Here is a 26394-nt window from a genome sequence, read left to right as displayed (position 1 = left end):
AAGAGAGGAATGAAATTATTTTCATTCAGAAGCTGTATAGCAGAGCTTTGTATTCAAATAAATTAGGGTTTAAATCCTGACTAGCACTGTGACCCTGGGCAAATTATTTAGCTTCTCTGTTTCCTCACAATTTCTTATCTATAAATTGGAGTAAATGATACTTTACAGTATAGTAAAGATTAATTAAATAATGTATTGACAGTAACTGGTACATAGTACTAAATTAACCATTTACTGAATAGACTAAGATGATGATGATTTTATTATTATTTCTCCTTTCTTTGGGTTTCAGCCTAAGTCTCAATCTTTGGTTGCCACGCTGTATATATTAGATAAAACAGCTCTGAGTCAGCCACTGAAGAGCTGAAAAATCTTGGACAATTTACCTAACCTCTTTGAGCCTGATTCCCTATCTGTCAAATGGGTCTAACAGTCCATACCGCTTAGGGTTTCTTTTTTTTTTTTTCTTGAGATTACTGTCCTTATCTCATTTAAAGCACCTCCCTTAGTGCCCAGTACACACTAGGGTTCACGAGTATGCCTATGTAGCTGTTAGTTCAAGAATATTTCCATAAATGATGTTTTGTTATAACTAAGGGCCATCTTTGCTTCTTCGTTCTTTCTGCTCTGAAAAAATGCAGGATGTTCTTGACAAGGATCCTGGGAAGCTGAACGTCCATGAAAAAAGACTAGGCAAAGTCATTCCTGTTCTGCAAACCAAAACAAGGTAATGGTATAGTGAAGTATTCTGGTTTCTGTTGGTTCTCTTCAGTTGCTTTCTTCCTCTCCTGACTTTCTCCTTAGTGTGGGGAAAAAGCCCTGCACCAGAAGTAAGCATACTTGAAGTTCTGGGACTACCAATAACTGTGTGACCTTGAACAAGTCAAATATTCTCTGACCTTGGTTTCTTTGTCAATAAAATGAGGCTAATGATGCCTTCCCTGCTGCCTCACAGGGTTATTTTGAAGCGAAAAAAAGACATATTAGTGAAAGCACTGTATAAATGTAAGATTTCTTTCCCTGCGTGTGGGGAAGCTTGGTCACACATACAGGAAGTTAGAATAATTCTTACAAAATGTTAAGATATAACTATGTAGAAAATCATTTAGTCATCTCTCCCAACTTGCATATAACTGTTCTTGGGGAGAAAATTTTATAGAGTTTGCAGATCTGGGTCACCTTTTCAATCTGTTCTCTTGTTGCCAGGAGATGGCAGTATCCCTACATGGGCCTTTTCAATTAGCAAAGCTGTTTTTTAGGTTGAGTCAGATTGGCTTCCTTACAACGAGATTCTTTTAAAAATTTTGATTACAGAGATACTAAATTTATTCCTACCACCCCTAATCCCAGTTTTCTGGGTTTTTTTTCCTTGTTTTGCTTTGGTTACTTGAAGGAACTTTGTGAATTGCATACAGTGGAAATTAAGGCTACTTGGAGCAGTAATAAACTCACTGTCTCATCCACAGACTCCTTAGTACAGTGTAATCAGCATGAGCGAGGGTCAGAAATTGTTCTTGCCAAGGTCACCAATGTTTTAATTGCCAGATCCAGCTGGTTCTTTTTGATCTTTATCTTACTCAGTTTTTCTGTGCCTCTATGAAGTTAGCTATTTCCTGACTAACCTTGAATTACTCAACAAATGCTTTCTGTCTCTATGGAGTAGGCAGTCTTCGCTTTGCTATGCCTTGTTTGTTTTGGTTTTTTAAATTATTTATTTATTTTTGGCTGCGTTGGGTCTTCGTTGCTGTGCGCGGGATTTCTCTAGTTGCAGCGAGTGGGGGCTGTTCTTTGTTGTGGTGCACGGGCTTCTCATTGGGGTGGCTTCTCTTGTTGCGGAGCACGGGCTCTAGGCACGTGGGCTTCAGTAGTTGTAGCACGCGGGCTCAGTAGTTGTGGCGCACGGTCTTAGTTGCACTGCAGCATGTGGGATCTTCCCAGACCAGGGCTCAAACCCCTGTCCCCTGCACTGGCAGGCAGATTCTTAACCACTGCACCACCAGGGAAGTCCCTATGCCTTGTTAACAGCAGGTTATATCTATTTCTTTTTTCTCTCAACTCCATACTTGGTTGCAGCTTCATATTACGTGACTAACACTGTCTTTTGTCATTGGATCTTAGAGAGTGTTTTGAGAGTTAGTTGTTCTAATCCATCAGCTGTATGTGTCTTCTCTGTACAAAGCACTATATTCATGGTTCTAACTGATTGTTTTTCCTCCTGGTTTGCTTGGTTCAAGGACTAATATTCCGACGTTTTCACCGTCAGATCTAGAAAAGCAGAAGCAAAGTTACCTCAGGAATGTCTTTGCTCATATAGAAGACCCAGTGGACTCTAACCAAGGTAACACAGTAATCAAAGAATGGCATATAAAAAATGTGATGAGACTTTTTTTTCCCAGTGTAATATAGCTTAAACTGAGAGATTGTCTTGAATTTTTGTAAATTGGTGAGAAAGATAACTTCTTATCCAAAGATTTTTACTTCAAGGGATTGCCTAACCAGATAATCCTCAAAGTGGTTTGGCTAACCAGTATTAGAGAGGGGTCCAAGGAGACTCATACCAGTACATGAAAAGTGTCTCCCCCATGGCTGAGGGCTGTAACCAGACCTTTTTTGCTAGGGATTTTTTTGCTTCGGATTTTTTTGTCTAAAAATTAGTAGAAGTGGACGACCAGGCACTGCTTGGTAATCATTGGTTTTTTATTTGGATTTATTTTCCCTGTTGCCTTCAGCATTTAAATGTAAAAAGCAGGCATTTCAAATACCATCTTGCATCTTGGCATCTGAATAAAAGCTCTTGAAAGGCTTTGACTATCTTCCAGATCCTTCAGTCTGAGTTCTCCCTAGTTCATTAAAAGCTATTGCAAACCAAAATGGCTGAATTCTTTCTCCAGCCCTCAAGAGACTATAGTCCATTTTTTCATTCATTCATCCTAAACTATTGGCTGATGGGAAAATTCCTAAAGGGAAGCTTGTGAACTGTGCTGAAGGTGTAGAGATTAGAAAATACTGGTAAAACAATTCCTTCTTATAAAGATCACTCCATATTCTATCATCTTTAGCTTTTTTCTCTATTCATTCAGCACACCTTTCTTGAGTACTTTCAGTGGTGCTCAGTTTGAAGGTTAAGAATTGGAAATGTAAAGAGTAAGGTAGGGTCTTGGACCTCTGGGAATTGATAATCCAGAGAGGAAAAGATAATTACACTGCAGTATTGATTAGTGCTCTAGTAGAATTACGTGTAAAATGCAGTAGGAGCAGGGAAGGAGCCCTTCTGCTTGTGCTTGGGCAGAGCGGAAGACGGGGAAGGAGGGTGCCCTTGGTAGGCTCCACAGAGAAGATGATGTAGTTCAGTTACTGTAAGATCTATTGTAAATCAGTAGGGAGGGTTTTAGAAGAATTTTTGGCTGAAGATCAAAGGAGAACTCCCCTTTCTTTGACAAATCTTGAATTACTTAGTTTCTTTTTTTCTTTTTATAAGGCTGTGAGTGAAAGGTTTAGAACTCTGAGACATCAGCCAGAAGAATTTTATATTCCGGGGTCCTTTTATTTTTTACCCAGAGATTTCATTAAGCAATCAAATACTACTCATACTGATTGCTCGGCCTCTACGTGTGAGATCACTTTGCTTGAACTAAAGGTCTTGTGGAACTAGAGACATCCCCACCCCCACCCCCGCTGTCATTAGGGGGGCAAATTAAAAGAAGTTCGTCTGTATTCAGCCTCTGTGGAAGAGACTTGATCATTGCTTTCCCACCGTGTGGTGACTTACTTTCTTTTGTATCCTAGGCAGTTGACAATGATGATATCCAATCACATTTTTCTTTCTCATTTGGGGCATTTAGAAAAGAAAATTTCACAAGAAGAGCAGTGAACAGCTGCTCATATTATTGCATCTTTTCCAGTCTCTTCCTCATTCAGCAGTCCCTCTTCCACTTTATCACAACAATCTATATGCCATAAGGAACGGCTAGAATAACTAGAATAGAGAAAAGTCAGCCTGCTTTAGTGGTCGGGAAAACAAAGTCTGGGCTAGAGTTAACTTCTGGGTTCATATCCTAGCACCACTGCTTACTGGCTTTGTGACCTTGAGCCAGTAAAAACTCAGTTTTCTCATTTATAAAATGGAGATAACAATGAGGCTTAGTTTATATGAAAATTATATGTGTAAGTAGTAGTATAATGCATAGAACATTACCTAGCCATAGCAACTAACATTTATTAAATAATTAGTATTATTAGCAAGGAAGTGTGTCTTCTCATACTGAAGTTTTTATAGGTAAAAATAGTGTGATGTCAGGTGTTTGCTTTTAAATCTAAAAACAAAACAAAACGAAAAAACTCAACCCGAAGTTTAGAGAAAACAGCCTTACAAAAACGTTGATAAATGAAGCTGAGTGATTGTGGGGGAGGGGGAGGCTTATTATGCTATTCTCTACTTTTGTGTATATTTGAAAATTTCCATAATAAAAGGTTGGTTTTTGTTTGTTTGTTTGGTTGGTTTTTTAAGTGCATCTTTTAGGGGATTTCTTTTTTACATCTAAGAATTTTCAACATTACGAGTTACTCTAAAACCTTCATGGGCCTCCAGTGCTTGCTTCTGCCTTCCAGGAACCGAGTGTGATAGTAAATGCTGTGTCACTTTCCACTGCCTAATAGTCATACATCCAGCATTTAAAGATTTTATAAACCATATTGCAGGGGGTGTGTGGGCATATTCTTTCTCTCCTCTCTTTATATATGAATTACTGGGCAGCTAGAAGCAAAAAGAAGGAGCAGAGTGTCTCCCGCCCTTCTTTTTGAGATGTTTAGTGCTGTTTCACCTTGGAAAAGTATAACTCTTCAGGTTCCTTATTAGACACAGAGAAATTAATAGGGGGCAGTTTCAAAATTAGTTCCTATCCATTCAGTTTGAATCCTCTCCATTAGGTTAATCAATCATGTTCTTTTACTTTATCAATAATGTATATATTATTGATAACAGAATACAATAATGTAAATCATTCTTCAACTCTATTATTGTAATATAGGTATAATCTCTTTTTAGTTTAGTGCCACATGGGTCTTTACTAGCATTTACAAAGAAATACCAACCACTTCCTTTCTGACATCCCAGCTAATGGTTAACTTTATATGGGATTATAAATTCTTAGAGTAAGAAAGGACCATTAAGATCTCCTTAATCTCCTAGCATATAAATCTGTTCTGTATATCTTTGCCAAGTGACCCTTCAGCCTTTGCTTAGAGTCTAATAGTGCAGAGCTCATCACCTCATGAAGCAGACCATTCATTGCTTAGAAAATTTTTTTTTTTTTAATTAGAGTATAGTTGATTTACAATGTTGTATTAGTTTCAGGTGTACAGCAAAGTGATTCAGTTATACATACACATATGTTCATTCTTTTTTAGATTCTTTTCAGAAAATTCTAATTGTTAGAAAATTAGTCCTTACATTGAGCCAAACTGTGCTTCCTTATAATTTCCAATGGTAGCTCCTAGTTCTGCCCTCTAGGATCACAAAAAAATAACTACTCTCTTCCATTTACTTAATGTATTAGGGACCTTTCCATGTTAAATATCTCAAATTAAGATTTTTAATGATTATGAAGTATCATTTATTATTCCATCGTGATAATTAGCTTATGTCCAGTTTCATTAGTAATGCTGCAGTGAACATTCTGGTTCATAAATGTTTATGTACAACTCTTATTTCTATAGGATGAATGCCTAGAAGTGGAATTGCTGGGTAAAGTATATAAACATTTTTAAAACTTTCGTTACACGTTACCAGATTGTCCTGCCCCAAAAAATTGTATTAATTTTTGTCACCAATTTGACAGGTAAATTTTAATTTTGTTTTTAATAATTAATGAGGTTAAACATTTTTCACATGTTTCTTGGCAATTTATATTTAATCATAATTTCTTAAAATTATCTAATATCTAGTCCATATTCCAGTTTCCCGTTTTCCCAAAAATGTCTTCTTGTAAATTGTTCAAACAGGATCTAATCAAGGTTCATGTGTTTAGTTATTGTCTCTTTAGTCTCTCTTAAACTAGGTCACTTGGTTTGTAGTTTGTCCCACCTTCTGAATTGTGTCTGATTGTTTCCTTGTGGCGTTGTTTAACTTGTTCCCCCATCCCCTGTATTTCCTGTAAACTGGAAGTTGGGTCTAGAGGAGGGATTAGATTCAGACTAAGCGTTTAAGATAAGCTGGAATAATTCATAGGTACCATTGTGTGTTCATCCCATATCAAATAAGGAGGCACCACCTAATGACAGATTGTTCTACTAATAGTGATGCTAACTTTGATCACTTTGTTAAAGTGTTAACTGCCATGTCTTTCCATTCTTAGGTACATTTTCCCCTTTGTAATTAGTAAGTCATCTGTGGGGTGATTCCTTGGTACCATTTGAATACTCTGTTCCACAACAATTGTTCACCTAATGGTTTGAGCGTTCATTGGTGATCTCTGCCTGAATCAGCTACTACACAGAGAGTTGCATAGAAAATGTTTGTTTTCTAAATATATCATTTCTTCTACAATTACTAGCTAGCATACTTATATGACGATTTCAATTTTTTTTAGTATCACTATTACCTCATGAATTAAAAAAATCAGTGTCTTCTAATCAATTATAGTCAGTAAGTATTCTTTTTGATGCTCAATTTGTCCCAGTTTTGACCAATGAGAAATCCTTCAAACGGGCTCCTATGTTTTCTGACATGACCCCATTAGTCTTTTTTTTTTTAATTGTGGTAAAAAAAAGTAACATAAAATTTACCATCTTAACCATTTTTAAGTGTATAGTTCAGTAGTGTTAAGTTTATTCACATTGTTGTGAAACAGATCTCTAGAACTTTTTTATCTTGCGAATCCCAAACTCTATACCTGTTAAAAAATAACTAGCCTTCCCTGCCACTCCCCCAAAGCCCCTGGTAATCACCATTCTACTTTTTTTTTTTTAATAAATTTATTTATTTTATTTATTTTTGGCTGCATTGGGTCTTCATTGCTGCGTGCAGGCTTTCTCTAGTTGTGGCGAGTGGGGGCTACTCTTCGTTGTGGTGCGCGGGCTTCTCACTGCGGTGGCTTCTCTTGTTGCGGAGCACGGGCTTTAGGCTCGCGGGCTTCAGTAGTTGTGGCACACAGGCTCTAGAGTGCAGGCTCAGTAGTTGTGGTGCACGGGCTTAATTGCTCTGCAGCATGTGGGATCTTCCCAGACCAGGGCTCGAACCCGTGTCCCCTGCATTGGCAGATGGATTCTTAACCACTGCACCACCAGGAAGTCCTCAGTGGGCCTTTTTAATTTGGATATATATTTCTCAGTTCTGAGAATTTCTTATATTTCTTTGATAATTGTTTCTTCTCTGTATAATCTACTCTCTAAGAAATTCCTAATAGTTAGATATGGAACTTCCAAGGATTGATCTTCTACGTCTCTTAACCTTTTCTTTCCCTTTTCTGTGTCTGTCTCTTTATTCTATTTTCTGGGATATTTTCTATTCTTATTAACTTCTTTATTTTTACATTCACATTTATGACTTCTAAGAATTCTTTCCGGGCTTCCCTGGTGGTGCAGTGGTTGAGAGTCCGCCTGCCAATGCAGGGGGCACGGGTTCGTGCCCTGGTCTGGGAAGATCCCACATGCCGCGGAGCGGCTGGGTCCGTGAGCCATGGCCACTGAGCCTGCACGTCCGGAGCCTGTGCTCCGCAACGGGAGAGACCACAACAGTGAGAGGCCCGCGTACCACAAAAAAGAAAAAAAAAAAAAAAAAAGAATTCTTTCCTGTTTTGTTCTCTTTTTTTATGTTCTTATTTTATGAATTAATTTCTTACCTCTCTCAAGATATTTTTTCTCTCTTAAGTTTTAATTGAAATACAATAAACTGCACAAACTTAAAGTATACAGTTTGTTGAATTTTGACATATGTAAACACCCATGAAACTATCACTACAATCAAGATAAACATACTGTAACACCCCAAAATTTCTTCGTGCCCTTTTGTGATTCCTCCCTCCTGCCTTTCCTTGCTCCCTCCACTCCCCAGGCAACTGCTGAGCTGCTGTCACTGTATGCTCTTTTTCGAGCCTGGCTTCTTTCTTAAAACATAATTATTTTGCAGTTAATCATTTTCTTGGTAGTTTATTCCTTTTTATTGCTGAGTAGTATTCCACTATATAGATATACCACAATTTGTTTATCCATTCATCTAATGATGGGCATTTGGATTGTTTCCAATTTTTGGCTATTTAAATAAAGCTGTTATAAACATTCATGTACAAATCTTTGTATGGATATGCTTTCAAATGACTGGGTCATACGGTAGGTATGTTTAACTTTTTGAGAACCTACCAAACTGTTTTCCAAAGTGGTACCATTTTATATACCCACCAGCAGTGTATGAATTCCAGTTACTCCCATCTTTGCCAAGATTGTTTGTTGCTAGTATATGGAAATACAATTGATATTTGTACATTTTTATTAGAAACGGATATTGGGTTTTATTAAATACTTTCTCTGCATCTACTAAGATAATCATATAATGTTAGAGAATTGTATTATTTGATTTTCCAGTATTAAACCCATCTTGCATTCCTGGTCTTATGCATTCTGCACTTGGTCTTAAAGTATTATCCTTGTAATAATAGTGTTGGGTTGATTTGCTAAAATTTTGTCATGAATTTTGTTATGAATCTATCTTCATAAGGGATATGGTCTGTACTTTTCTTGTAATTTCTTTGTGTGGTCTTGGTAGCAGAGTAATGGTGGCCTCACAGAGTGAATTGGGAAGTATTCACACCTCTTCAATTTTTTGGAAGAATTTGTATAGAGAAACTGGTATCTCTTTTTGGGTGAGCTTTGGTAATCTTTCAAGGAATTTGTTTATTTCATCTAAGTTGTTAAATTTATTGGCGTTAAGGTTAATAATACTCTGTTATTAACCTTTTATATAGTATCTAGTGATACCATCTTTCCCATTTTTAGTATTGGTCATTTGTGTTTTCTCTCTTCTAATCAGTCTGGCTTAAACTTTATCAACATTATTATTTTTCTTTTAAAAAAAACAGCTTTTTCATTGATTTTTCTCTGTTTTTCTGTTTCATTAATTTCCATTCTGATATTCATTACTTTCTTTTTTCTGCTTACTCAGTTTCATTTGCTCTTCTTTTTCTAGTTTCTTTAGACGGTTGCTAAGATCATTCATTTGAGACCTTTCTTTTCTAATTTAGTGAGGGATGTTAGGAGCAAGAAGAGATAAACTCATGCAGTCAACCTGCTATATTTATCTGGAAGTATGCATTAACTTTTTTTCTTTTTTTAAATCAGCTTTAATGTGGTATGTTTTACATGCAGTAAAATGCACCCATTTTAAGTGTACTTGGTGAGTTTTGACAGAACTATGCACTTGTGAGATCATCACAGCAATCAAGCTTGATAGAACATTCCCACCACCCTAAAAATTTCCCTTGTGTTCCATCCCAGTCAATCTGTCCCTGCCTCCACTTTAGCTCTAGGAAAGCACTGATTTCTTTTTGGTCATTATAGATTAGAGTTGTCTTTTCTAGAGTTACATATAAATGGAATCATGCAGTATGTGCTCTTTTGTGTTTGGTTTCTTTTACTTGGAGTAGTTTTTTAAAACAACAAGAAACAACTCCATGTTGTTGCATGTATGTTCTACACATCCACTGCTGAATTTTTCCTTGTATGAATATACCGCAGTTTCGTCATTTGTTGATGGACATTTCTGTTTCTAGCTTTTGGTTATTATGAATAAAGCATCTATGAACATTCATATATGGGTTTTTTTGTGTGAACATGTGTTCATTTCTCTAGGGAAAATAATTAGGAGTGAAATTGCTGAGTCATTTAGTATGTGTTTTTTTAACTGTATAGGAAACTTCCAAACTGTTTTCCAAAGTGATTATACTATTTTATGGCTTTTGTAAGGCAAAGCTTAGGTTCTTTTTTTTTTAAATATGAATATCTAGGTGTTCTAACACCATTTATTGAAAAAATTATTCTTTCTATGGGTTTATTTCTGACTTCTCTATTCTGTTCCATTAATATATGTGTGTTTTCTTATGTCAATATTACACTGTCTTGATTACTATAACTTTATAGTAAGTCTTAAAATTGTTTGGTCCTTTGGATTTCCATAGTTTTTTAAAATCAATTTCATCTTGTCAATTTGTTAAAAAAAATACCTGTTGGGTATTTCACTGGGATTGTGTTGAATCTGTAGAACAATTTGCGGAAAGTTGATATCATAACAATATTGAGCCTTCCAATCCATGAACAGGATATAGTTCTCAATTTATTTATGTCTTTAATTTCTCAGCAGTTTTTTGTACAGGTCTTGTACATATTTTGTTAAATTAATTCATAAGTATCTTATGCTTTTTTATGGTATTGTAAGTGATAATTTTTAATTTTCAATTTCTAGCTGGTCATTGCTAGCATATAGATATACGGTTGACTTTTTATGTTGACCATGTGTCCTACCACCATGCTAAGTTTTTCTATTACTTTTGGTAACATTTTAATAGACCCCTTAGAAGTTTCTATGTTAACATGACTATCTGCAAATAAGGACAGTGTATTTCTTCCTTTTCAATCTATAAGCCTTTTATTTCTTGCCTTACAGCACTGACTAGGGTCTCTAGTAAGGTAAGTATGATATTAGATGTAGATTCATCATAGATGGTCTTTATCAGGTAGGGAAGTTCCCCTTCTATTTGTAGTTTGGTGGGAGTTTTTATCATGAATGAATGATGAACTTTGTCAAATGAATTTTCTGCATTTATTCGGATCATATTGTGTTTCTCCTTTATTTTGTAACACGGTGTACTACATTTATTGATTTTTTTTGACTGTTAGGCCAACTTGCATTCCTGGGGTAAAGTCACTGGGTCTTGATGAATTATCCTTTAGTCAATTTGCTAGTATTTTTAAGGGTTTTTATGTCTTGTTTATGAGGAATATTGGTCTTCAATTTTTCTTGTATGTACTGTCCTCCTCTGGTTTAAGTATCATGGTGATGCCGGCTTCATAAATTTAGTTGGGAATTGTTTTCTCCTCAGTTTCTCGGTTTGTGCAGGATTGGTATTGTTTCTTCCTTTAAATGTTTGGTAGAATTTACCAATAAAGCCTGGAGTTTTCTTTTTGGCAAGGTTTGTAACTACTGATGTAATAGATACAGGGCTTTTCAGAATTTCTTTATCTTCTTTTTTTTTTTTTTTTTTTTTTGCGGTACGCGGGCCTCTCACTGTTGTGGCCTCTCCCGCTGTGGAGCACAGGCTCCGGACGCGCAGGCCCAGCGGCCATGGCTCACGGACCCAGCCGCTCCGCGGCATGTGGGATCCTCCCAGACCGGGGCACGAACCCGTGTCCCCTGCATCGGCAGGCGGACTCTCAACCACTGCGCCACCAGGGAAGCCCCTATCTTCTTTGTCTTGGTAATTTGTGTCTTACAAGGAATTTGTCCATTTTATCTAAGTTGATGAATTTATTGGCATAAAATTATTCATTAAAAATTTCCTTATTATTCCTTTAATTACTGTAGGATCTGTAGTGATGTTCACTGTTTCATTTCTAATATTGGTAATTTGTCTTTTTCTTCTTAAACAAATCTAGTTAAAGGTTTATCAATTTTATTAATTTTTTCCCCAAAGTAAGTTTTTAGTTTCATATTTCTATGTTGTTGGCTGTTTTCTTTTCTTCACTTTATTATTTCTTTTCCATTTACTTTGGGTTTAATTTGTTCTTGTTCTCTAGATTTTTAATGTGGAAACTTATGTCATTGATTTGAGACCTTTCTAAGTCTCGTTTCCCTTTAAGTGCTACTTAGGTGCATCTCACAAATTTGATGTGTTTTCATTTTCATTTGGTTCCCTTTTGATTTCTTCTTTGACCTATGGGTTATTTAGAAGTGTGTTGCTTAATTTCCAAATATTTAGGAGTTTTCAGCTATCTTCCTATTATTAATTTCTAGTTTAATTCTGTTGTGGTTAGAGAATATACTTGGTGTGATTTCAATCCTTTTAAATATACTGGGGCTTACTTTATAGGCCAGCATATGGTCTATCATGGTGAATGTTCCATGTGTACTTGAAAATATATATTCTGATGTTGGTAGAGTGTTCTATAAATTTCAATAAGGTTTTGTTGGTTGATGGTAGTGATCAATTCTATATCCTTACAGATTTTCTCATTAAAAGAAAAGTTCATATCTTCAACCCTAGTTGTGGATGTTTTTGTTCCTCCTTTCAGTTTTGTCATTTTTGCCTCATGTATTTTGAAACGCTGCCATTAGATGCATATACATTTAGGAATATTATGTTCTCGTGAAGAATTGACCCCTTTGTCATTATGAACTGTCTCTTTTTACTCTTAGTAATATTCCTTGTTTTAGAGTTTAATTTGTCTGATTTAAATAGCCATTTGAGCTTTCTTTTGACTAGTGTTTGCATGATATTTTTTTTCATCCTTTTACTTTTAAACTATCTATATGTTTAAAGTGGATGTCTTGTAGACAGCATATAGTTGAGTCTTGTTTCCTCCTGGTCTCACAATCTGTCTTTTAATTCAAGTGTTAGTCCAGTCACATTTAATGTAATTATCAGTATGGCTGGATTTAAATCTACCATCTTACTATTTGTTTTCTATTTGTCTATATGTTCATTGTTTCTTCTTTCATCTTTTCCTGCTTTTTTTTTTTGAGTATTTTTTAGTATTCCATTTTATCTCCATGCTTGACTTATTACCTATACCTCTTTGTTTTATTTTCAGTGGTTGTTCTAGGGTAGTAGTTCTCACAGTTTCTAGTCTCAGGACTTGTTTACACTCTTACAGATTATTCATACTCTTAAAAATTGAGGACCCCAGAATGTTTTTGTTTGTTTGCATTGTATCTATCTATACGCAACCATATTAAAAGTTATAACTGGTAAATTGTTAAAATATTTATTAATATATTTTAAGATAATTCATTGCATGTTAACATAATGTTTTTATTTAAAATAACTATAATTTTCAAAACAAAACCAAAATTTTAGGGAGAAGAATGCATTGATTTACATTTTTGCAAATTTCTTTTAATATCTGGCTTAATAGAAAACTACCAGATTCTCATATGTGGTTCTGCATTCCATATCATGTTGTGTAGCCTCTTGAAAACTCCCCAGTACACTTTTGAGAGACTGCAAGTAGTAAAAACAAATAACATCTTAGTGCTGTTATGAAAATAATTTTGATCTTGTGAAGCCTCAGAAGGGTGTTGAGGACTCCCACGGATCCTGGGACATACTTTGAGAACTGTTGCTCTATAGTTTACAATACAGAGCTTTAACTTTAATCAGTCTACCTTCAAATAATATACCACTTAACATATACTGTAAGGCCCTAACAATAGTACCCTTCCAAATCTCCATTTTTTGTTACTGTTTTTATACATATATTATAAACTCTTCAATACATTATTGCTTTTACTTTATTTTTTTGTTTTTTAAAAATATTAATTAATTAATTAATTAATTTTGGCTGCTCCGGGTCTTAGGTGTGGCACGTGGGATCTTCACTGTGGCATGCAGACTCTTAGTTGCGGCATGCCCGTGGGATCTAGTTCCTTGACCAGGGATCAAACCTGGGCCCCTTGCATTGGGAGCACGGAGCCTTATCCACTGGAACACCAGGGCAGTCCCTGATGATTGCTTTTACTTTAAACAGTTATCTTTTAAAGACACTTTTTAAATGAGAAAAGGGCTTTTGTATTTATTCACATATTTACCATTTCCAGTGCTCTTGATTCCTTTCCATCTCATATTTTCTTTTTTCCTGATGAACTCCTTTTAGTGTCTTATAGTGCAGGTCTGCTGTTGTGAAGTCTCTCTGCTTTTGTTTACTTATTTTATATTTGTTTTGCCTTCATTAAAAAAAAACTTTTTATTCTGAAAAATTATATACTCATAGACTCATAAGAAGTTTTGAGTCTCACCTCAGTTGTTTCCCTTCCCTTAGGGATTACAGTTCTGAGCAGTCTGAATACAGTTGTTTCATACATTTTGCCCAGTCTCTAGTTGCTTACAGTGGAGGTATGCCCATTCATTATGATTAGAAGTGGAAGTCTGCTTTGACTTTTACTGAAGACCATAAGCAGCAGTGGTTATGTAAATTCTGTTTCTACATTTGCCATTACTGTTGTGAACATTCATACATTGTTCAATATCCCCTATACAATACAACACTGCAGAAATGAGTTATATAATAATTCCTATTTCTTTCTTTTGTTTTTTGCCTTATATGCATGGAAAAAATAAGTCAAGATTTGTACTAGATCATCACACTTTTGTTGGCCTGGATGTTTGCATTCTGGCTTTCTACTTAATCTTTTTTTCCTTTTTTTTTTTTTTTGGCCACACTGTGCGACTTGTGGGATGTGGGATCTTAGTTCCCCAACCAGGCATTGAACCTGGCCCATCAGCAGTGAGAGCATGGAGACCTAACCACGGGGCCGCCAGGGAATTCCCTATTCCTATTCTATTAATCTTTTTGTAAAAGCAATAGCCTACACCCCTGTAGCACATTTTTTTTTCTTTCCTTCTCTTTTCATTCCCTCCCCTGTATTAGGTAGTTTTTTGATTGCATTGAATAAAGACATTGTGATTGCCTTTAAGTAACTGAGTTTAAGGATTTACAGGAAAAGATGAAGATTAGAGGCTCAACAACATAGCTCGGCCTCATAATAAAAACAATCAACCATAGAGCCAGGCCCCCTCAGAAATGGATGCCTTTGTTTCCTTTTCAATAGGTTTTCCCTGCTGAGTTAGTGATTCTGGTACTTGTAATCTTATCTATCTCTGACTAGTGCTTTTGCTGCTCTCTATTAGCTATCTCAAGTGTCTGTCCTCTCCTAGAGCCCTGCCTCTGTGTGCTGTTCTCTCTCTTGTTCTCATTATTAAAGCTCACATTCACATTCCAAGGGAGAGTATCTGATTGATTCACTTAATGACCTGTTGGTGCCAGGCCAGATCTTAGGTCATTAGCCAGCAGAGAGAGTCTCTGTTCTTGGTCATGCGGTACAAAGTATGGTGATGTATAAGACCTGTCAGAAGGGCCATTGGCTTAGCAAGCATTCAGCGTTATCATTACTCCTCCTTTATAAAAATTGATTAACTTTTAACCTATTAAGGATAGTTACTAGACTGGATTTTTCCCCAAATCAGCCAGCTGCATATTTATAGATTGTTTCGGTGAACTGCTGATCTCATCTCTGAAATGTTGAGGTTTTTTTCTCCTAATTTCATTCTTAGATGAATTCCATTCTTAGCCACAAAACAAAGGACAGTCTTCACCACCTTTTAGCCACAACTTAAAATAAACCCGTGGTACTGATTGTTGGTCCAAGAAAGCCCATCTGTTGGAAACTATGAAAAGAGAAAATTTAAATGTTTCTATTCTTGTTAGCATCTCTAAATTTGGAGGAAGAAGAGATTGAAGCTATGAGCTGAAATAAGGTTTTTGGATTAATAGCCCCACTTGGGTTTGAATCCTGGCTTTCCCATTTACTAGATGATAGATGAGTGTCTTTTCTAAGCTTCAGTTTATTCATGAATAAAATGGAGATAATGGTATTTGCCTCATGTGGTTGTTAGGATTAAGTGATAGGATACATGCAAAGCAGTTAGCAAAATGCCTGGCACATAATAAATGCTTGATAAATATTAGCTCCCATTATCTCTAGATCATTAACCCTTATTAATAATAAAGGTTACCCTGGTACATCAGTAAGTTCTTAGTGCTAATGAAAACTAACATTTCTTGGTACATAAGCCGAGACAATAGTTATTGAGCCTTTGTTTACTCAGCTCTGTGCACTGGGTATACAAGACATATTGCAATATGATTCTTGCTTTCTAGTCCCCACAGTGAAATGTCAGTCCTCGTACGTTTTTCAGGAAACTCAGCCTTGTGATGGTATTCTGTTATTGGAATTTGGGCTCTGTCACTAGCTGTGTGACCTTGGACCAATTACTTCTCTGTGCCTCTTCATCTGTAAATTGGAGGAAATATCTCGTAGGATTATTGTAAGGAATAAATATGTTAATATATGTAAAGCACATAGGATACTGCCTGATACATGGTAAATGCTATATGTAAGTTGCTGCTGCTAGATTATGACGCCTAGCAGTTGAATACTTGAAGCCTCATTGGGCCTAATCGATCAGTCTTTTTCTTCTTTTAGTTTAAAGTGAATAGGTTTCTTTGTAGGAGGTTTATAGGTATATCTTTAGTCTCCATCGTCAGGACAGTTTTATAGAGTCTACGTGGTAAGAGATGAGTGAGCTGAAGGACATGGTCTGCAGATAATCTTGTCCCATTTGAGACTGGACACCAGACTTTCCATATCTTGCCAGCCCTCCTTTGGTGATGCTTTGGCAGGAAAAATGTATCTTGAAATTCTTGGAAAGCTGATTTCTTCACCATTGAAATGTCCTTTTTGTGGGGGCTAGAGGGAGGGGGATGCTAGTGATATGAAAGTATGGTAAAGGAAAAGCAATTTGAGTAGAGACCTTTGATTTTAGCTTAACAAATCAAACAGGCAAGGGATTTTCTAATCAAAAGCTACTTCTCTCTTAAAGGGAAAACTCATTTCTTTTTTTTTTTTTTTTTTTTTGCGGTACGCGGGCCTCTCACTGTTGTGGCCTCTCCCGCTGCGGAGCACAGGCTCCAGACGTGCAGGCTCAGCGGCCATGGCTCACGGGCCCAGCCTCTCCGCGGCATGTGGGATCTTCCCGCACCGGGGCACGAACCCATGTCCCCTGCATCAGCAGGCGGACGCTCAACCACTGCGCCACCAGGGAAGACCGGGAAAACTTATTTCTGATTTGTATTTCCTTCTCAAGAAGTGAGATTAATATGTTTTATTTCCATATTAGTGAGATTGAGCATCTTTTCATTACATTTATTGATTACTTGTATTAGTTTTGGGAATTACCTATTCATGTCCTTGACCTCTTTTGTTCTGTTTGTTTGACGAGGAGACTTATCTTTGCAGAGTAAGGACAGTAAACCCTTGCAAATATGTTTCAGGTACATTTTTCATTTTGTCAGTTGTCTTCTTTTACCCTTGGTTGTGCTTTTTTATTTTAACTGCATAGAAACATTTAATGTAGTGAATCTATAAATTTTTGCTGAAAAGTATCATCTCATTATGGTTAGAGAATTTCTGCTGAGTGTTATAAAGCATGTCATAGTTTATATGTAGACTGATCCATTTAATAAGTATTTTTTCCTTATAAATAGGTGATTGATTGTCACAGGCTTTGAAGAGTCTTTAAAAGCTAACATAGTCCCGAGGCTGTAACACCAGAATAATAATAGCTACCACTTACTGCACACTGCCTGAGTGCCAGAAGATATGCTAGGTCTTTTATGTACTATATCCCTAATATTTAAGTTCAAGTAAAATACTATTATTGTCCAGATAAGAGGAATGATTTACCCAGGGCTACAGAGCTAGTGAGTGGCTGGATTGGAATTTTAACTCAAGTCTGCCTAAACTCCAAAGTATATACTTTTTCTACAGAGTTGGGCTTCTTGAGGCTTCAAATAAATTATACTGGTCCTAAAAGTTAAGTAAATATCTTTTACCAGAACATGAAAAGATGGTCTGTCGCCTAGTTTGACAGCTCTTGGTTCCTGAGAGCAGAGTAGATACGATAATGAGAAGTATGTAAACCAGCTGAAAGAAAGGTCTCCACTGTCTAGGGCAATGGTTTTCAAAATGTGGTTCCCAGACCAGCAGCAGTAGTAGCATCACTTGGGCGTTTGTTACAAAAGCAAATTCCCATGTCCCACTCCAGACGTACAGAATCAGAAACTGGGGTTGGGGCCCAGCAACCTGTTTTATACTTGCAGCTGATTATGATGCATGTTAAAATTTGAGAGCCACTGGTCTAGGGGAATTATTCTCTCTAACCATAATTTTTGGTTTTGTGAGCTTCAGCCGAAGTCTCAGCCCTTAAGTGCAAAATAAGCATTATCAAATAGTGGCAAAAGCATGGAATCTAACAAGAGCCAGTTTTGAGTCCAGTTTAATAATCATTTAAGGCAAGTTCACCTCCCTGAGCCATAGTTTCCCATCTCTAAAATGATGTTAATAAAAATCTATCTCCCTACAAGATACTTTTTCAGAATTAGTAAGATAACATGTAAAGTGCCTAGCACCTTGCCTGGCTCCCAGGTGTTTGAGAAATTGCCTCCAGTTATTTTTCTTGTTAAGCAAAAAGCCCCTACCCGCCTTCTATTCTCAACTTCTCTTGTTTCTTGAATGTATTTTGCTGTCTTGTGTCTCTGGGCCTTTACATTAGCTATTTCTACTGGATACCCCTACCTCCCACCCCTCCTACTAACGTCTATAAATCCTTTAGATCCCTGCTTATAATTTACTTCCCCTGGAGGGGACTTTCTCTAACCCCCACTCCGCAGTCTCTGTACTCATAGCAGCATGTATTTCTCCTGTCACTACTTATCAAAGTTTTTGGAATTGCCCATCTTCTGTATAAACTTCATTGGGCAGGTCCAGTGTCTTGTCTGTACCATACTCTAGGACCCAGTAAAGTTTCTCACACATTATAGGAGCTAATAAATTAATGTTGAATGAATGAATGGTGGCTGTCATTATTGCTGCTGCTTCATATCATCATATGATATCATCATATCATCCAAGAGCAAGCTCCCTTGTCTGGCTTATAGTTTTTGTGCTGACTGCTTGTGATAATCATAAATAGATAGGATTAGGACCAGTGCCTGTTTTCTCTTTCCCTGAAAGAGAAAAGCACACGTTTTGACCTAGGCTGACATGGTAGTTCACTGAGCTGCTTCCTAACCACTGATCTCTCTGTATCACAGGTACCTTGGGGGAGCTGTGTGCCTTGATGGGTCAAGTTCATCACATGCAGAACCCAAAATGGCAGCATCCTTCGGACCTCACCAGGCGGTGAGTGGGTGTTTAGGAGAAGGAAGAAAAGGGTAGAATTTTGCTACATGAGAAATGTGGTAGGGCTTTGGTAGGGCTGTAATTGTTGTTTAATTCCAGAGGTAGAAGAAGAAGTGATATAGTATAATAGAATAAGAATTGGACTGAAATTCAGGAAACCTGGGTTCTAATACTGGCTTTGCACTTTTTAACTAGCTATGTGATTTTGATCAAATCACTTCACTTCTGTGGTCCTCACAACAGTAAAATTAAGATATTGGACTAATTGATGTCAAAGAGCCTTTCTAGTCCTGAAATCTTCTGGTTTCTTGATGCAGTATGGTTTTACAGATTTATTCAGTTACTTGATCCAATTATTCAGGAACCTTGGAGTCATCTGTGATTCCTTTCTCTCTTACTCCATAGTCAGTGCATTAGCAAATTCTATAAGCTCTACGTATAATATATCCAAAACCTGATCCTTTCTCAAACATTTTCACTTGGATTGTTGCAAGTCTCCTAAATGGTCTCCCTACTTCTGCCCTTGCCTGTCTACTGTTCTCAACTCAAGCAGCCAGAGAAATTCTTTTAAAGCATAAGTCAGATTCTCTCTTCTTTGCACAGAGTTTTCCAGTGGCTTCCCATCTCCATGATCACAAGTGCCTATATGTTTTGGTGTAGGCTGACTTGGTTAGCTCACCACCCTCATCTCCTCTACTATTCACCTTGCTCACTCTGCTCTAGTCACACTGGATTCCTTGCTATTTCTGTTTTTCATACTATTTAGTTTATTTATTTATTTATTTTTGGCTGCATTGGGTCTTCATTGCTATGCGCGGGCTTTCTCTAGTTGTGACGAGCGGGGGCTACTCTTCATTGCGGTGCTTGGGCTTCTCATTGCGGTGGCTTCTCTTGTCATGGTGCACGGGCTCTAGGTGCACGGGCTTCAGTAGTTGTGGCTCACGGGCTCTAGAGCGCAGGCTCAATAGTTGTGGTGCACGGGCTTCGTTGCTCCGCAGCATGTGGGATCTTCCCGGACCAGGGATCGAACCGGTGTCCCCTGCATTGGCAGGTGAATTCTTAACCACTGCGCCACTAGGGAAGTCTCTCCTTGCTATTTTTCAAGTATGTCAGACGTGCTCCCACATCAGGGCCTTTAAACTTAGTGTTTTCTCTACAGTTGCCAAACTGACAGCAGTACTCGGAAAGGCAGTGTTGTGTAATAGTTATTAAATTCTGCAGTTAGATGTGAATTCAAATCCAGGCTTTTCTGCTTACTCCATTCTGTGACCTTGGGGAAGTTATTTTACCTGAGGCTTAGTTTCCTATCCTGTATAAGGAGTTAATGAGAGTACTTCTGGTAGGATTGTCATTAGGATTAAATGGTGTGAGATGTTTAAAGAATTCAGCAAGTATTTGCATATAGGGCTAGATAAACACCAGGTACTGTTAAAATTATTTTCGACCTGGGCTATTCCCCATAATCACCTATGGAGATGTCTAAAAATACAGATGTCCAGGGCTTGACTCAAGGGATTCTAAGTTATTAAGTCTAAGGGTGGAGAGAGGGGCCAAGAATCTATATCTTTACATTAAAGCTTCCCAGGTGGTTATTAGGACCAGCTGGAGTTGAGAATGGGATGAAATTATCTCAGAGGGTCCTGCTCAGAACCCCAGCCCAGTACACGACTGAAGGAGGCTCTCAAGAAACTTTGAGTCTGTTCAGTTTCTAAACTTGCAGTGTGATTCTCACGTGATGCTTACCTTCTCTGGGAATTTTATTCTAATTTTAACTGCTGTGTCCTGAGCAACCTTGAGCTGTGTCAGACAGTGAAGTCCTGTTGGAGGTACAGGTCTGATGCAAGCAATAAAATACAGATCCTGTTCTAAATGTTTCCAGAGGGAGAAAATGGGTTTTTCCTGCTTAAACATTATTATACATTATACATTGGGTTTTCTTAGAACATTCGTGTATATGGACCATATCACCATAATACCTGTGTGGGAATTAGGTGGCTTTGGAAAGTGGAAGGAAATAGAACTTATAGTGTAACTTTCATATAAGGAAAATAATATAAAATTTCTAAAATTATGAGAATCGAAATATAAAATGAATATCCAATTTCCAAAAGTAACAATATTCTTTAAATAGTTTTCTTGGCCTTTTTTGTATACAAATAACCATTCCAGCTGAAACCCTCATCTATCCTCTTTTTATTTTCCCTCTCTGCTGATAGAAACTACGCCCGGTTCCGACAGAAGTCTCTGCAAAGATACAGTCTGACTCAGTGGGTTGACCAGAACATGCGAAGCCACCATCGGTTCCAGCGTCTACCAGATATCCCGTACAGTCCATTTGTCTCCTCCCATCAGCAGTGAAGGTCCCTATCCAGGGTCCTGTCCAGAGCAGCGTCTCATCTTCTGCTGTTTTGTGCTTTGTAGATTTTGAAATTTATTTTTCACAACACTTTAATTTAAAGAACTTGTCACCTTTGGGAAATGACCATTGCTGACTTGAAATTTTTTGTATAAGGTCCTTCCTGTTTATGTGTGTGTATGCATTTAAGCAGTGTTGAGTTGATAATAGTTTTAATTTTTTTTTTTTTTTTTTTTTTTTTTTTTGCGGTAGGCGGGCCTCTCACTGTTGTGGCCCCTCCCCCTGCAGAGCACAGGCTCCGGACGCGCAGGCTCAGCAGCCACGGCTCACGGGCCCAGCCGCTCCGCGGCACGTGGGATCCTCCCAGACCGGGGCACGAACCCGTGCCCCCTGCATCGGCAGGCGGACTCCCAACCACTGCGCCACCAGGGAAGCCCTAATTTTTTAATTTAAATTGAAGGTGGCTGCCGCCTGAAAGCCCACATTAAGTCAAAACACCCAGGCTCAAGCAAAACACCCACCTCTGTGCAGAGGTGAAGTCTACTTCTGGTGCCCAAAAGAAATCATCTTTTCATCTCCTATGAGGAAGAGATTCTTTATCAGGCTGCAAGCCAGTGTTAATTATTGCTGATGACTTATAAATGGATACAAGTCACTTTTAACAACCCCTCTTACCTTTTTTATTTGAATCTCTGAATACCTGTCAGTATTTTAAAGTTGGTAATCCAGGACATCTGAAGTAGTTGAAAGGACAAATCAGAAGTGTAAATCTTTTCTTCTTTTTGTACCTACTAGCTGCCTTTATTTTTTGGCTTTTTTTTTTCATTCTTCATTAAATTTATTTTGCACAGTAGTGTTTACAAATCTTGTACATCTTAACTCTAACAGAAGACTGGTGACTAACAACCCCTGTTGATTTGTGATCTTGTGACTGTCTGCCTTCTCTGCCTTTCTTCAAGGATATTCCTTCTTTTCTCCCCAGTGACCTTAGGGCTCTACCGGCATATTTCTGTATCCTGTTAGACATAGATATGCCTCTTAAGAACAGCCTTACTGCGCTCTTTATTGAAGAGCCGCCCACCCAGAGTCTTGACTCTAGGACAGGCCAGAAAGCAGTGCTATTGAGAGGTGTCAGTTGGTCTTCAGTTTCATCTGCTGAACTCCAGTTCAAGTATGAGTTGACGTGTTAGTGAGCTTCCATTCTATGGGAGAGACTTTGGAGAAGCTGTCTTTTGTCTCCATTATTAGTTAATAAGAGGTGCCTTTTGATCCAGGATCTCCTTACTTGGTCAAACCTCTGATGTACAGTTTTACAAAACTACTAAAGTGAATCTAAAATAGTTTTGATTAAGCCTGTGCACAAAGCGTTACCTGATCTTAAGGGTAATGCTATGTGCAGCTATCTTAATGGATGTCTTAGGTGTTTGTTATTCTCTTTACAGACAGCTCTAGACATCTCTTGGGAGATTTTGCAGTCTGGCATTTGTGCTGCTGTTGTTCACTCTGTGTGAAGGTTGTACCTAGTTGCTATAGCACAGCCTGTGATACTGGGCTCACTGCCTCTGTCTGGTTTTGTTGTTCCATCAGCCCCATCTTTGTATGCAAGTAACCCATCTTAAACATCCTACCCTGCTTTAGAAACTGACTTGGGAGAAACTTGGTCATAGTTACCAGTGAACTTAGATGGATGTCCCTAAGTGTTAACTATTTCTATCCAGTCAAGGATTCTCTTTTCCTTCGACATTTGGTTTAGAGTCTGGGACCAAAATGCAAAGGAGAAGTTCTGTTCAAAGGCAAGAGTCAAAATCTGTTATTTCAGTTGGCATTTCCTATATCAGTCACTTCTCCAGGTTTCCGTAAATTAGCTTGATGGAGTGGGACAAACATCCACCTTTGGAACTATAGCATAGTTCGAATTAATTGTTGCTGGAACAATTAGCATTGTAGTTGTCTTGTTCCCCACAGATAACCAAGGAGTAAAGGGACAGCCTTTTGCTTAGGCAAAAGTCTAAGACTAATGCTCCTGCCTCCCTGGTACAGGAGGGTTTAAGACTGATGTGTAATGGGAGCTTCACCTTTGCCAAATCAAATGAGTGACAGGTTAATGAGAAAATGTGACAATCACATTTCCTCTTTGCTCAAATAATTCTGTTTTTCAAGCTTTAGCAGCTTAATTAAATCTGTTGGACTGGGGGAGGAGAGAACTGTTCCCTAGCGGTTAACGTGGTATTCTTTAAGAAGAAAAACAAAGCCAAAGAAAACTCATTATCAGGCATGTTCGCCTTAAAGGTGGTAGTGGGTAGAATCTGGAGTTTTAATCTGTTTTTAAAAGCTACATATCTCACATTTAGTGTTGGCCTGTAAGTCTAATTTTCATGTAGAATTCTTGCCCTGTTGTTTTATTTACATAAGGGTTGTGTGCATTTAACCGCCTACCTAGCTTTCTTTATCTGTGATGACATTCTCCACACGGGGGTCTTGACAATGCAGAGTAGGAATGTGCTGTTTACATAGTTTACTTGTAAGTAAAGAGCCTGAAATAACCGTAGTTTTGCATCTAATGCAGACCCCAATTTACTTTGGTTGTTGTCAGGATCAATTATGAAACTGAAGTTTGGTGCCTCCTCTTTATCATGTTTTTCCCCTTGTAGCAGTTGTGTTTAATGTCATTACAAAGAAATAAAAGTTCTTGTCGGTGGCTTCTGCACCGTGGCCGTCTACTGCGGGCTTTGAAGGAGGGCTCCTTCCTTCTTTGTGCAGGTAGGTTAGTGGGGTGTGGGAGGGGCGGCAGTTAGTGGAATGTGGTACCGGGGAGGCGAGGGTGTGTGTTCCCTGTTCTTTTGAGGGTAAATTACAGTGTTAAGAAAGGTGTTCCAGCAGTTAAGAAATGTTGAAATTGATTGGGATTTGCAGCTACATATAGTGCACATCAGGAGCGTGACATAGGGAGAGCCTTAAATATCACTGTGCTGCTGTTTTTGCAGAGGGGGAGAATAGCTCAGCCCCATCACACAGGCATTGCCTCGCATTCCTTCCTGTGGCTGATGGCTGACCCTTGTGTCTTTCTGCCTCTCCAGAGCCAGCACTGATAAGGAAGAAACTGAGCTACCTGGGGCATTCTCCCTTTGAAAGGGATGTGAGAAACGAGAATTGATAATTGTTCTTAACCCAAGTTCTCCAGAAATTGTTCCTAGAACCTGGGGTGAAGGTTGGATAAGTGTGGGTAGATGTGGGAGACAGGTTCCTTAGATCCCTTTTGTGAACCTAAGCTTCTTAGACTCACCCCAGGAGCAAAGATGAAAAGGAAGGAAGTAAGAGCTTGTCACCTGTATTAGCCAATGCTTTACAGTCTCAGCTCGTGCTGAGACATTGAGTAGCAACATATTTGGATAGGCTTCTCTGTCCTGCTGTCCTGTAAGTTTTTAACACGTAGCCTACAGTCCAGGTGAAAGCCTCAATATAAATTTTCTAAATACTCAGCTGTTTAATATCCTTGTCTGAATCCGAGGGTCTCTTGACCTATACATACACATATCCATTTTGTCCTCTCAGGTGTAGGTGTTCCTTTGTCCAGTAATTGCTTATTTCCTTTTTAGCAATGTGTTATTGTAGGCCTCAAAGGTTTCAGAGACCAGGCTGGATTCTCTGAGCTGGTGGTGGTGTCCTTTACCCTCAGTTCGTTTTATGTTGTGGAGAAGTGAGGAGGAGGAGAAATGGACCTTCTCTAACAACTCATTCTCTAACCAGCCTGTTGTGAACTTTTACGGGAAGAAAAAGTCTCAACCACCTAAAACTAAAAAGCAGAGTTTCCTGCTTTTCTAAGAGAAAACAGTTATTCCTAAGCTGATTCTAGGGTATGCTTGTTTTGTAGGTCAGAGCACCTGTCAGGAAAAAAATGTCCACTTGTCACAGGAAGTATCAGCTGGCCAACAGTGGAATTCCTTAACTGAAAGCTCCCGCCCTGTCACTCCTCCCCACCTGTCCTCCCCCTATGACAACTGGAACATGCCACAGACAGAAAAATCTGACCCTCCCAGCACCCATTGGGAAGCGGTGGAATGTAATCTTTTGGACAACCTTTAAAGCCATCTAGTCCTGAAATGCTATATCACTAAGGAATTATTTGTATACAAAGATCTCCTTCAGTTCAGCTTCAAATAACATTTGAAGGTTTGGGAGTATTGTACCGATGGAGCTTGGGGGGTGGGGTGTCCCATTTACAAAAGCATTTTGTTCTTGGAGGCTACTTTTTAAAAGGAAAATCCAAAATCTGTCAAATAGGTTTAAAGAGGGTGAGAAAGTAGAAGTCTGAAACATTACATGACTGGGGTGGTGAGAGGTTAAATATTTCTGTAAAGCGTTGAACTAGAGATCATAAAAGTGGGTTCGAAAGGAGGCCCACGCTGAAAAGCTGGGGTTGAGAGGACTGGACTGGAGAGAGGAAAGACTCCTGCCTCATAGAAACACCAGTCCTCCTTTCTGTAGACCCCGGGGTCTCCCTCCTGTCCCATAAGGAAGCCCTTTGGCTCCTATTCTAGGTGGTGGTGGTGGGGGTCTGGGAATCCTCTGTTCTTACCCCTTGGTTTTTGACAGATAAGGAGTCCAGGGCCCCATCAGAGAAGTAACTGGCCTGAGGGTCTCCTGCCTCAGTCCACCGTTCCTCCCACAGACCTGCTGTGGTCTTGCAGGGCGGATCCCTCAGTCTCAGACAACTTGCCTGGGCCCTTCCCAAGCTGTGGGGAATCTGCAGATCTAAGTGAGGGGTGAAGAAAAGACCACAGCCCAAGTCACAGCCATAGGCTTCCACTGTGTCACTACAGTTGATTCGGGAAGAGCTCAGTTGTAGAACTTGGGGGTTTAGGGAGGTGATTAAAGGGAATGGAGTTTAGTGAGGCGTGTTGTTCACTCCACTCCCCTCATACCCTAAGATGATGTGCTACAGGCACAGATAAGGTAAAGACAGCAAACTCCCATTAGCAGCACTCCCTGGACCCCACTGACAGCTGTCTATACCTGATGCTGACTTGGAGTTTCT

The 26394-nt window shown here is 38.4% G+C and overlaps 1 protein-coding gene across 6 annotated transcripts in view; it reads left to right on the top strand.

Annotated features, from left to right (window-relative positions):
- Window positions 1-21485, top strand: part of S100PBP (S100P binding protein) — a 29553-nt gene extending 8068 nt beyond the window's left edge. For 5 of the 6 annotated variants that reach the window (XM_081223935.1, XM_081223932.1, XM_081223931.1 and 2 more), the window contains 4 exons: window positions 642-727; window positions 2235-2338; window positions 18916-19003; window positions 21220-21485. In XM_081223935.1, the coding sequence (XP_081080061.1) occupies window positions 642-727; window positions 2235-2338; window positions 18916-19003; window positions 21220-21361 (420 nt within the window). In that variant the 3' untranslated portion in view covers window positions 21362-21485. Of the gene's footprint in view, window positions 1-641; window positions 728-2234; window positions 2339-5715; window positions 5744-18915; window positions 19004-21219 lie in introns of those variants that run through there. The other variant, XM_081223936.1, reaches the window with a different exon arrangement.
- The last annotated feature ends 4909 nt before the right edge of the window (window positions 21486-26394 follow it).

This window comes from Mesoplodon bidens (genome assembly GCF_964165515.1).
Source record: "Mesoplodon bidens genome assembly, chromosome: 2".
Classification (NCBI taxonomy): domain Eukaryota; kingdom Metazoa; phylum Chordata; class Mammalia; order Artiodactyla; family Ziphiidae; genus Mesoplodon; species Mesoplodon bidens.
The sequence above is the reverse complement of the archived record's forward strand: the minus strand, read 5'-3'. Positions and strand labels throughout refer to the sequence as shown.